This window comes from Nilaparvata lugens, chromosome 1, assembly GCF_014356525.2.
Source record: "Nilaparvata lugens isolate BPH chromosome 1, ASM1435652v1, whole genome shotgun sequence".
In the NCBI taxonomy this organism is placed as follows: domain Eukaryota; kingdom Metazoa; phylum Arthropoda; class Insecta; order Hemiptera; family Delphacidae; genus Nilaparvata; species Nilaparvata lugens.
Window position 1 is genome coordinate 7,362,502 of NC_052504.1, and position 12,538 is coordinate 7,375,039.

General features: G+C 32.6%; 1 protein-coding gene across 1 annotated transcript in view; it reads left to right on the plus strand.

Moving 5' to 3' along the window:
- Positions 1-12,262, plus strand: part of LOC111043371 (probable phosphorylase b kinase regulatory subunit alpha) — a 73,347-nt gene extending 61,085 nt beyond the window's left edge. The window contains exons 19-25 of the mRNA XM_039419869.1: positions 958-1,047; positions 1,534-1,672; positions 2,870-2,922; positions 4,173-4,229; positions 7,707-7,895; positions 9,153-9,410; positions 11,324-12,262. Of these exons, the coding sequence (XP_039275803.1) occupies positions 958-1,047; positions 1,534-1,672; positions 2,870-2,922; positions 4,173-4,229; positions 7,707-7,895; positions 9,153-9,410; positions 11,324-11,551 (1,014 nt within the window). The 3' untranslated portion in view covers positions 11,552-12,262. The remainder of the gene's footprint in view (positions 1-957; positions 1,048-1,533; positions 1,673-2,869; positions 2,923-4,172; positions 4,230-7,706; positions 7,896-9,152; positions 9,411-11,323) is intronic.
- Positions 12,263-12,538: the final 276 nt, after the last annotated feature.

Consider the following 12,538-nt stretch of genomic DNA (forward strand, 5'->3'; position numbering starts at 1 on the left):
ACTTTCAAGACAAAAGTTCTCTATTCGATGGATAGGAAACACTATTTCCAAACTTACAGGATGGCCCATGAGTCAGTTGACACGCTGTTCTGTTGTTAACATTATATTCATTGTTTATCGAATAACAATGAACACACTATCACGGACAACCATCAAACTGTGGTAAACAAAACTAAACAGCTGTGGTTTGGTTTGTAACAACAGCTGACTTATGGGTCATCCTGTATTATCTTATTGATAGATTATTTTTTTTGAATACAGTAGAACTCCAATTATCCGAATTAATGGGGACCGGGACCCATTCGAATAATATTCGGAGTTTTTTTTTAATTGCAATTGGAGAGAAAAAAAGCTACGTTTTGATATTGCACTATTTTTTATTGAATTGAATGAAAGAAACATGATATTTTTACATGTTTCTAATATAAATAAAATGTACTTATGTACAAGGGAAGGACAATAGTGAGCGAACGCGCAAACACTGGCATCGCAGGGGGAAGAATTATAGCGAACATACTGTACATATTCATTTTTTATTCAAATTCATTCATTTATTTATTGTACAAAATTCTACAATCATTATTATGAACGATAAACATTGAAGGATAAACTAGGCTGAGCCTGTACTATTTCTCTCCAAAAATTTTGATAAAAAGTTAATGTTGTCCAAAGTTTGAGGATATGATATCACACACTGCTTCGTCACTCGATTTTTGGTCCAGGAATAATGATTTGAAGATTTTGAATTTTGAAGGTTGACATAATACTTTAAATGAATCACAGAATGTATCACAATGAATAAAAAACTTGAGAAATATTGCACTTATTTTAAAAAATTGAATACAAAATCACAAATCTACCCACTATTAGTAAGTTACAGATGTTATATGTATACATACTGTATTATTTCATTCATTATGGAAATATCTATTAACAGTTTCTTACTTATAATTTCAGGAGCTACTCGTATACTTAGCCATGTTCATCAGAACAGAACCACAACTATTCCTTGAAATGCTACGACTTCGTGTTGGGCTGATAATCCAGGTAATTTCATTTCAGTATTTTTTTACTGTAGTCCGTTTTTAGAATCGGTATAGTTTTTCTCCAATAACAGCTTTAGGTTTTTTCAACATACGTATAGTTTTTCACTTACTTCAAAAAATTGGGTCCTATATAGCCTGATGTAAAGGCTATTTTAACCGGCCGCTAGTTAATTGATGGATTGATCAATGGAACACATAGATGGATGGAACATACGTATCTCAACATTCATAGCTTTGTAAATTCAGACATCCATGCTACCTATTTTCAAATTAAACTTTTGATTCTTATTTTGAAGTGTAAATAATTCAGTTCAAAATGTGACACAACCTATTTGACTGCGGTATAGTCCAATAATTATAGTCTATGGTAACTTTCAGCCTGTTGTTGGTCGTTTCCGAAAGTTTTTCAATTGTACATTATGTAATTGGAATAAATTAATGAATGGATATAATATTCAATTTGCCAATTTTTTGGTCCATTTTCAAGGTAATGGCAACGGAACTGTCGCGAACTCTTATATGTTCTGGCGAAGAGGCCACGGAACATTTACTCAACCTCTCGCCATTTGAAATGAAAAATCTTCTACATCACATCATGAGCGGAAAGGAGTTTGCTATAAGTAGTGGTAAGTTCCCGATCTTCATCATCTCTATGATCTATTCAATTTGAATAATTGACCGAGCGAAGTGAGGTCTAAGATTCAAGTCGCCGGTTTTGTATTTCTCTTTATGTTTATAATTATGTTTTTATGTACGGCGAAACGCGGTAATAGATTTTCATGAGATTTGACAGGTATGTTCCTTTTTAAATTGCGCGTCGAGGAATATACGAGGTTTTTGGAAATTTTGATTGAGATTATAAGATTATGCTGAAAATTACTATGGAGATGACATTTTCTCACACAATTATTTCAAAATTCAGAACTCAACTAACCTAAAACTCAATTCATGGATAGAGAACAGAGCAGATGACGCAAACACAAGCGGTGTTTATACTTGCATATTTAGCGCTTACGTGAGCTATAAAAACAAAGTAAGGCCAAAAAGGCGAATCAGCTGATGAAAAATCTTTGAAATACGTGTGCATTTGCTCCAGAGTTCAGGAGCATAAGGTAAGAGTATAAGGTAAAGCTTATTCATTTAAAAATGAGCAAATGCTTATGCTTCTACCTAATGCTCATGAGCAAAACTTTATGCTCCATGCTCATGAGCATATGCTCTGGTTTTATTCATGTGACATAATATCTTAATGTAACTCAGTGAAAAAACAGCTGTTGTGTGGACTATTAATTGCATGCAGTGAGGCATGCAATTGATAACTTGAAGTAGCATAGTATTTTCTCCCGACTTTTCTCTGCTTTCAACTCGGTAAGCTTTTGATGATAGCAGCATAGCTGTTTACATTGAATTATTAGTACTGTCGATACAACAACCCAAACAGCCATTAGTCGTTTATATACCGATATCTCGCCGACACGACAGGACAGGACAGAATTTACTCTGATGGACAGTATTAGAGGAGACTGTGGTTTATAACTGCGCGAGGTCTACTGTTCACAGAACTACTAGTTTAGTGTTGGATTCCTGATTCCATAGCTGTATTTTCTGTTTGAAGTAAATTTGTCAGACATGCAATACTCTGGATCATGGAAGTTCTGTAGTGAGATTCACTTTAAACTGTCAGCATGCCTTACATAAGACATCAATGCTTGTCATTTAACTAATGCTGACAGTTTAAAGTGAATCTCTTTCTATGATTTTTGCTATTATACAGTATTTTATTTTTTTATTACTTATCTACTATTTCTGTTGTTTTTCTACAGTTGGTCATGGTAATTTCTCTGTTATAAGCTGCAAATCGGGGCGTGTAAGCAAGGTATGAAAATCACATTACTTTATAATTTACAATTAAAAGTTGAAATAATTGAAAATTACTAAATTTTTTATTCTACATGAGAATGATATACTTCTGATTGATTGAGTACTTTATTAATGTAGATTACAATATATACTGGTTTATACACTTATATTATACAATAGCAATAGCTTACAATACAGCAAAATTATAGATGAATTTACATAATATAGACTAAGAGAATAATTATTAAAGTGTATATGATATGAAAAAAGCAATTTGGAATAACTATAGATAATATTGTTCTGCATCTACATAGATTGGCGGAGCTTGGACATATCAATGTCCATTCTTCGGAAAGAATATTCAATATATACTTCCTATTAACTCTCTACCAACTCTCTGATGACCTACAATAAACTTTAAAAATAATTACTTAGCATTCGTGGAAGAATATTTCAAAAAATATAAACTTCCTATCGAGTGTTGATTTAATGCGAATTCAAATTATTGTTTCTTTTGAGTTTTTAAATTATTATGAATTCATTGTAGTTCTTCTGCTCTCTTAGTATTTCACTCTTAGTACTTATTCTTTTCGGATTGAATTTTTTTTTCTAGTTTTTCATACATTCTATATGTTTCTTTTTTCTTTATTATATTTTTTCTATTTTCGACTGAATCTCAAGCCACTAATTATAGCCGACTGATTACTCGTTGCCATCGCTCAAACTACTTAGTTTTGCTGGTAACGCCAATGATAATATTATAATCGATTTTTAAATGGAAAATATTTTAATTTTAAGTTTTTGTAATGTATTGTATATGAAAATTTTTATATTTTTCACATTTGTAAAGTTTGTTTAATGATTTTGGCAATAAGTATTTCTTTCTTCTTTCTTCTCTTTCTTTCACGGTGAGTATACAACTATATTCTGAGTCACTTTGTCTAATGTTTTGTTAATATCAACTTGTAATCAGTGGTGATGATATTTTCTAATAATTATTATTATTTTCAGTTTCAAATAAGCATGATGTTGAGAATATTGTACTCTATTACCATTCTCTTTTAAATTGCCATGGCTATCAGTGGTAGGGAATATACTATTTATCCACCCTCTCATTCCGATTATCGTACCACAATTATATTATTTGTGTTTTAACTATTGTGAGTTAGTGACTATCATAAGTATTGCTTGGCAAAGTAAGAATAAATTATTCAACAAATTAATAACAGCTACTCGAAATTTAAATGGATCATCTTGTGTTTTTAGGGAGTTTATGAGAGACATTATGAGTATTCTCTATCTATCCTACCGCAGGAGACTCAGGTATAATTTATTTCAAAAGCAATGATCGAATTGGATGCAAAATTGCATGTCAGAAAGGTGCAGGTCTTCAACAGATATATAAGGTGGTGGTTCTGGTCACCAAGACAAATCTTACGCACATTTATTATTTGTCCTAATTTGTAAAATTATCTGTTTCCAATTATGTTTCTCTTTCTTCTTTTACCTATTGTACTATTGCAAAAAGCTTGAGGCTTGAATCATCTTATCAGGATATTCGATCGATGAAATTATTGGTGTGGTTATGGTCACAAAAACAAATCTGCACATTTTATTGCTTCTAAATTTGTGAATTCTTCTTTTTCCAATTATTCTGATACTCTTATTGCTTCCTCCCATTGCAAAACGCTTGAAGCTTCGATTTTTTATTAGGATAATAAATTGATGAATATGGTGGTGGTTTTGGTGACCAAGACAAATTCTTCTGCACATTTTAAGAAAATGTTTAGCAAAATTTTATTTGAAATTTTAAAATTCTATTTAAATTCTGATTTTTTACTGCTTCTACCTAATGCAAAAAGCTTGAGACTTCTTTTTGTTTCATAGGATATTCAATTGATAAATATGTTACGGTAGTGGTTATGATTACCAATACAAATCTTTTGCACAGTAGGCTATATTTGTCCTAAATCTATGTATTTCCATCTCTTCTCAATCTCTCTGCTTCTAACTATTGCAAACAACGTATTCTTTTGGTACATTTATGCATCCTAAATGTGTGTATTTATACAAGATGTTTATAATCCCCCTACCAGTACTCTAGGGCATTGTTCCTGGGTAAAATATCTGAATATCATTTATATAAATTGTCCGGAAATCTTCAGTTACTCACACAGCGGCCATTTTGCATTTTTTACGCATAATTTTTCTCACATAATGTTTGAACATACGAAATTGAAACTTTGCACAATCATTTATAACAACTAGACAAAGCTACAAAAAAATTATGATAATTTTTCAAATTCATAAAACGAAACGGTGGCCATTTAAAATGTTGTTTCTCAAATAACTCAGAAATCGTTGGTTTTAAAAAAATTACAAGGATAATCTTTTTTAGTAAATTCAATTACCTATCGATTGGTACAAGATTTTTCAAGATTGGACCAATATTAACTGAGATATGGCAGCCTTAGTGATAGGTGACCACTGAAAGTTTGTTGCAGTGCAAACCAACGCATGCTAATAGAGTCGCGTCAATGATGAAACAATCTCAGTTCGCATTGCATGTTAATAGTGAACGATTTTAGGTCATTTCAAACAATAAAATAACGTTACATAACGTTACAACCGACAAAAAACGTAACGTTACATAACACATTTTTGTATTTTATTTGTTTTATAATTCTTTTTTATTATGTTTTGTCTGTTTTAATAAATTGAAAAAAAAAACAGAATTACAAACAATTGCCAAAATATAACCCTCTAAAGGTGGGTCACCAACCACTGAAGCTGCTATATCTCAGTTAATATTGGTCCAACCTTAAAAAATCTGGTAGCAATCGATAAGCAATTCAATTTACTAAAAAAAGTTATTCATGTAAAGTTTTTGTTAAACCATCGGTTTCTGAGTTATTTAAGAAACAAAACTTTAAATGACCGCCATTTTGTTTTATGAATTTGAAAAATTATCATAATTTTTTTGTCGCTTTGTCTATTTGTTATAAACGATTGTGCAAAGTTTCAATTTCGTATGTCTCACCATTATTTAGAAAAAAATAATAAAAAGGCAAAATGGCCACTGTGTGAGTAACTGAAGGCTTCCGGACAATTTAAATATGATATTTAGATATGTTTTTTACCCAGGAACAATGCCCTAGAGTGGTAGGGAGTTCGTAAACACCCTGTATATTTCCAATTTCTCTGCCACTTGTCTTGCATATAGCTATCGCAAACAATAAATTCCTCTAATAATTCTGCTTTCATGATTACACATATACTTTATAATAATTGATTAATTATTTTCAATATTCAATAAATTCTTCTGACACGCTTCCTGCTTTAAACTATCGCGAAAACCTTCAAGCTTCACTGCTATCAGCGTAAGGAATGCTCGGGTTGCACCAACCAGCAACAACTAAAGCTTTCTTATGTCTTGCTCATATTTCTATCCGAATTTAATAGTTTTTTATCAGGTTTATGACAATTTTTTACTACAATCTCAATTTCCTAGAACTTCTTCGTGATTATAAGAGTATTACATCTTTGTTTCACTCCTTCGCTTTCTATATTTTCAAATAACTTCTGCTACCACTTCCCCTTCAGCTTCCCTGTACTTCAGAACAGCATGTCTACAACCTTGAATGTAATTTAGATGATTTGTCTTCAATTTTCATGCAAATGTTCAATTTAATTCAATCATTATTGTTCATTCCCTATAAACATTCATCGTTCTCCATAATCATATATTATTAATTTATTGTATCCAAAGGATTATTATAAAAAAGTAATTCCCTCATTGACCCTGTAATAAATAACTTATTCAAGTATTCCGTTACACATATAGGACTAATAGTCTATTCTCTGTTTAGGGCTACTTTTAAAATAATATTATGATAAAATAATTCAAAAAGGGTACTGAGATTTGTATTTCTATTTATAGAACTAATAGAGATATATTGATCATGAAAAAGGAACTCAACTATGCTGTATTTCAGCTCCATCCACACAAAAGTCGAGTTGCAAAGCTCGTGGTGTCAAGCTAAATCATGTCTGACAACAGTACTCAAACAATGTATGTGGAGAAGTTAACAGATTCAATGAAAAGTGTAAATGGAACTCTGTTCAGGTTAAGACACTTTGTTTATAATTCTTAACTTCAACAGAGTTGAAATTGAGGGTTTTATCTCAGTCTCTTCTCAAGGAAAACAACCTCAATTCAAATTAAATATCTGTGAAATCACTTCGCTTATATGCGCTACTTGATCCAAATAAAAACAATATAAAAAATTTTAGTACCCTTTTGCCTCGACCATAGGTCATTTTCAAGTTAAAATTTAACTTTGAAAACAATATAACTTAGTAAATAACCTATGGTCGAAACTAGTCGTTGAAATATTTTAAAGTTTTTATATTGTTTTTATTTAAATATCAGTTTTATCTATACTATAATAAAGTAAAAAACTGGCTTATACACTTACGGGATAGGAAAATATTATGTTTGACGCATCATCACGTCTGAACTACTGGACTAATTAACTTTGCATATAGATTCTTAATTAACCGAGGATGCTTATAGGCCTATTTTCAATTCTTCAAGATTTCATTACGCCAAGTTTTCAGTTTGTCATGTTTTAATATAGGAGCACGGGTTCCTGCTAGTAAATGATAGATTCGTAGATTTCGTTACCCATATATTACTGTTATTGCTCATTGCTTTTTCTCATTGCATTTTTGTGTGTTGTGGATAAATTGAATTTGAAATTGATGTGGATAAATTGAATTTAAAATTGATGTTTATAGAAAAGTCAGATCGGAGGCTTCCTGGGGACGGATTCGGTTGACGGCAGCATTGCTAGCAACAGCGGGGGTGGTGGGGGCGGGGGTGAGGAGGACAGACAGGGTCAGTGGCTGCGGAGGCGGCGACTGGATGGGGCTCTCAACCGGGTGCCCAGGGACTTCTACCCTAGGGTGTGGTCTGTGCTAGAACGGGTAAGCAATCCACTCCACTCATTTCGATTATAATTATTCTATACGATCGCATACAATCTATATGAATAAAAATCGAGCCTCAAATTTTGACATTCAATAACTTTTTTATGTGTGCACCGAATTTGATTATTGTTTTTTAGTTGTGTTTGGTATGTTCAAGACCAGGTTTATGGCCTATCAAATTCATAATCCGACTTCAAGACTCTTTCATACGTTTCTTCAAAGTTTACATACATCTTATAGTTTATTATAATAGACCTTGCTATAAACCAAAGTCTATAAATACAGGTCATGACACAATCCCGTGATGCATTGCATAATTGCCATTTTATGGGGTTCTAGTTCACCAATTTTCAAATTTATCAGCTGTTATCATTATAGATTGAACAACATGTGTTATTTTTTATTTTGTTTAAGGGATATTGCTTGGCTTTGAATTGCAAAATAAACTGTTCCGACAGAATAATAATATTTAGATTCTAACTATGAACTGAATTGTTTATTTTCAGATTGGGGACTTTAAACTCTTTTTGAGGTTTGCCTTTTGTCCCAATTCCTTATGAAACATAAGTTACAAGAATAAGAACAGTTTTTAATAATAACAAAATGAATTATTGAACCATTTATTATTGAAATTCCATTATAAAAAAATCGAAAACTTGAATTTACATATTATCTGAACCAGAATATTGTGTTTAAAAAGCATAATGCATGATTTTGTTATGAGCAGATTGGAATATTTCAAATGGACCGCCATAAAGACCCCACATAATGGCCGCTCCATAAGGAACACGAGTGTCATGACCTGTATTTAAAGACCTTGCTATAAGCAAACTGCAATAGCACTCCAATCGGATAATGTTGTGTAACTCAAAGTTTATAACCTCACTTTTGCTACCAAATATGACCAAAACAAATATGGCAGCCGTTTTAACAGAGTTAGCGGACTCATACCTGCGCTATCTGCTATATCGTCTGCTATTTTTTCTAACGTTCTAGTATAGTGTTGAGTTAACACAGACTTAGCAAATAGCAGGAGTTAGCGAATAGCTCGACTTAGCCAGCTATAACTCCAACATTGTGAATAACCCTTATGTTGTTGAAGTGCCAAGGCCTAGCGATCTACATTAAATCTAGTGTTGACTTACGCTTTTCAAATCCTGAAATGTTGTTTTAGTATCAAGGCCTAGCGTTCTACATTAAATCTAGTGTTTTCATGAGTTACGTTTTCAAACTGTTTCCTGTTTTTGCATCAAGTGCCAAGGCTTGGCGATCGAAGGCCGCCTACTGCCGCAGAACCTGACGCAGGAGATGACGTCGGGCGAACTGAAGTTCGCGTTGGCGGTCGAAACGGTGCTGAACGCCATCCCTCAACCCGAGTACCGGCAGCTGATTGTCGAGGCTCTCATGGTGCTCACACTCGTCACCGAACACAATGTCGTCGACTCGCTCGGTGACGTCATCGCCGTCGAGCAGCTTGTGCACTCGGCCAACCAGATATTTCTACAGGATCAGGTCAGTATTGTAAGTGATGTATAACGAGGTCCATTCGTTTCCTTCAATATTTTAAAGTAGGATGAACAACTTAAATTTAAGTTTTTAAATTTAAAAATTTAAGAGAATTCTGTTCTTAGTGAGAATTTGTGTGTATTTTGGCTTCAAAATTCATAAAATAACTTAATTAATACAATGTGCAGTTATAATTAAGTGTAATATTTAACTATAATTTGGTGTTTTAATTTTTCTAAATTTAAAATTTGCATCTCATATTTATTTTTGGACGAAAGTTGAGCTTGAACTTCTTACAGAAGAAACATAACCTATTTTTTGGACATGTAATCAAAATTTGGGAATGGAATAGTTTTGGGCCAAGCCTGTTGTTCCTTCCCAATCATATTTATATGATTTGTTATTGTATCCACGTATAAATAAATAAATAAATAAACAAAGCCTCAAATCCTTCAATTTTTACCAGATTGGCACTTGTTATTTTGCTTGCTAGCCACAGATATGTGCGGTCGCTTATCAAGAGTTGACACATCATTGGAAACCTTATTCCAAGGATGAAACCTTACTGAAAGCTTTAACATTATTAGACAAAGATGTATCAGATTTGTCACCTGGTAATATGGGACATATATATGAATCATACATTTATCTCATATTGATCAGGATTTTAGAGTTTTAAATTAAAAAAGTTCAATGAACAATGTTTTTGTCTTTGAACAATCTTTGTCATCGACAGAAATATTGTTTATTTCATTTGTTGTCAAAATTAACGTAGCTTCTCTTTTGTTTTTAATAACAAACGTGCCGCTTGTGCGACAGATAAAAATATGTACTTGAAATGGCTTTCATGTTTGGCATTGACTGAGTTTATATTTAATACCCAAAATTTAACTTTTGGTCTGAGTGAGCTCGTTCGATAGGACTGAAAGTTAAGTCCGGTTGATCCAGTGAAAAAGGCTAGATTTCGGTTCGTTTAAAAATACAGTTATTCTGTCACAGATCGGGCAGTATAAAAATAATTGTATTGTTAAGGGAGACGGGTTCTGAGCCTATTCATTGGTTCAGTTAATATTTGTTCTTTTAAAATACTAAAGTCGCGATTAACCAGTGGATGCCAAAGGGGGAAGCCATTTCAAAAAGGTAGGTGACTACTGAATCATTGTTCTTAAATTTTCATAACCACAAATATTGAATCATCATTGGCCGCAAACGAGTGTTTTCCCCATTAATTCATATCAAATATTGTTTTTATAATCAAATTAATCTTGTTTTGTTCAAATGTACATTATGTTAAAGATTCATTAATTAAAGTTCTAGTTAGCCTATTCTGTTCTTTTTTTGTTATAATAGTTTTTCCCCTCACAAAAGTTATCATAGTTCTTTTCCCCCCTTACATATTAACTTATTTATTGGCATCAAAATTATGAAACTAAAGGAGAAAAAAATAAAGCTAATAAGAAGAAAAAAGGACAAGAAGCGGGAGCCTATTAATCTGAAGGTATGCTCTTCATAACCGATTAAGGCGGGAAAACACTTGTCATGCATCGTTTCAATCGAGCTCATAACGCCAATCAACTCATTTCCGATTTTTCTGTTGAGTGAATTAGTGTTGGTATAACAAACCATATGAAGGACAGGTGAGGCTTGCCGCATTCAAATCCGTTGTCTATTTCGCTGTCATACAGTCGTCCGCCTGTACGATTAGAACGCTGCATGACAGGTGTACCCCCTGAGCATGAACAGGATTATGGAGGTTATTTTATGTGTTTTTTAATCTATTTTATGTGTTTTTTTAATCTATTTTATGTGTTTTTTAATCTATTTTTATGTGTTTTTAATGTATTCCATGTGTTTTTAATGCATTTTCTGTGGTTTTAAGGAGGTACCACTTTATAAGTGATTTGATAACGTTGTTTCAGATGAAAGTGAACGGCGACGCGACCCTGTGTTGCGCCAAGACCAATCAGGAGCGAGACCTGACGTCGACTGGAGGTTTGCTGTGCGGCGGCGCCGGTTATATATGCCAGCACTTCTATGACAGCGCGCCTAGCGGCAGTTTCGGAACTATGACCTACATTATGCGCGCATGCGCAACTGTTTTGACGTGCCTGCCGCAGGATGGTGAAATCGAGTGCAATATTCATTGATGGATCTTGTCTTATAAATTACATAAATTACAACACTCATTGGTGATTATCAGTACTAATTATATATCATATTGAGAGTTGAGAAACGCAACGAGTTGAATTTCGTATCAGGTTTTTCTCATATGATATGCATAAATTTCATTTATTCCTAGTGGTATCTCAAAGAAAATAAAAAGGTACTACAGTAGTAATTCTATGTACATACCTAAACAAACAACTTGATTTTTTCTCAGAGCTATCAATAAGTTTCAAAATATTTAGAATGTCGTTATTTCTTCTTTATATTTTTTACAATAACAATAATTTCTTAGCGTTATGAAAACATAATATTTTGTCCAACTTAGGAGATTGTTGTTTTTTATATTTAACAAAAGATGACAACCTGATTAAAAACCGGCGCATTCTTCATATTATTAGAGTGATGTATCGTAGCAGTTTTATCATTATAGCCTTCAATTATTTAAAAAAAAAGATTTATATCATCGTTCAATTGTGTTCAATTTGAATTTTCCAAATTTTAGATTATTGAGATTAGCACAGCTGTAGAATCCTAGCTCTTTTATTAAATCGATCTAGTCATACTGAATTTTTATAGATTTGTTGCCTAGTTTTCACATAACATTATATTTTGTATATTCTATCTATTTTAGCATGCGATTATGTTGTTGAAATACTTTCCAGGTTAGTTGAATGCTCAAATATAGTGTTGTTGAAAATTGTGTTTCTCCTTTATCTTTCAACCATGCTTTCACAAAACATCCAAAATATCAGTGATCAAATTTACTTTCTGAAGTGTCAAATTTAGTGTTATCCAATACAATTTTAAATTTAGATGCGATCTGTGCGAAAAAAAGGTTATCCTACTTGTGCGGATTCTATTTGCTTACAAATACAGTTAATTGGATAATAGATGGAGGTAGATAGTAACGTAGTCTATCAGCGGGTTTTTATCAATGAAGTTTATCAATGAAGGCCCCAACTATACAA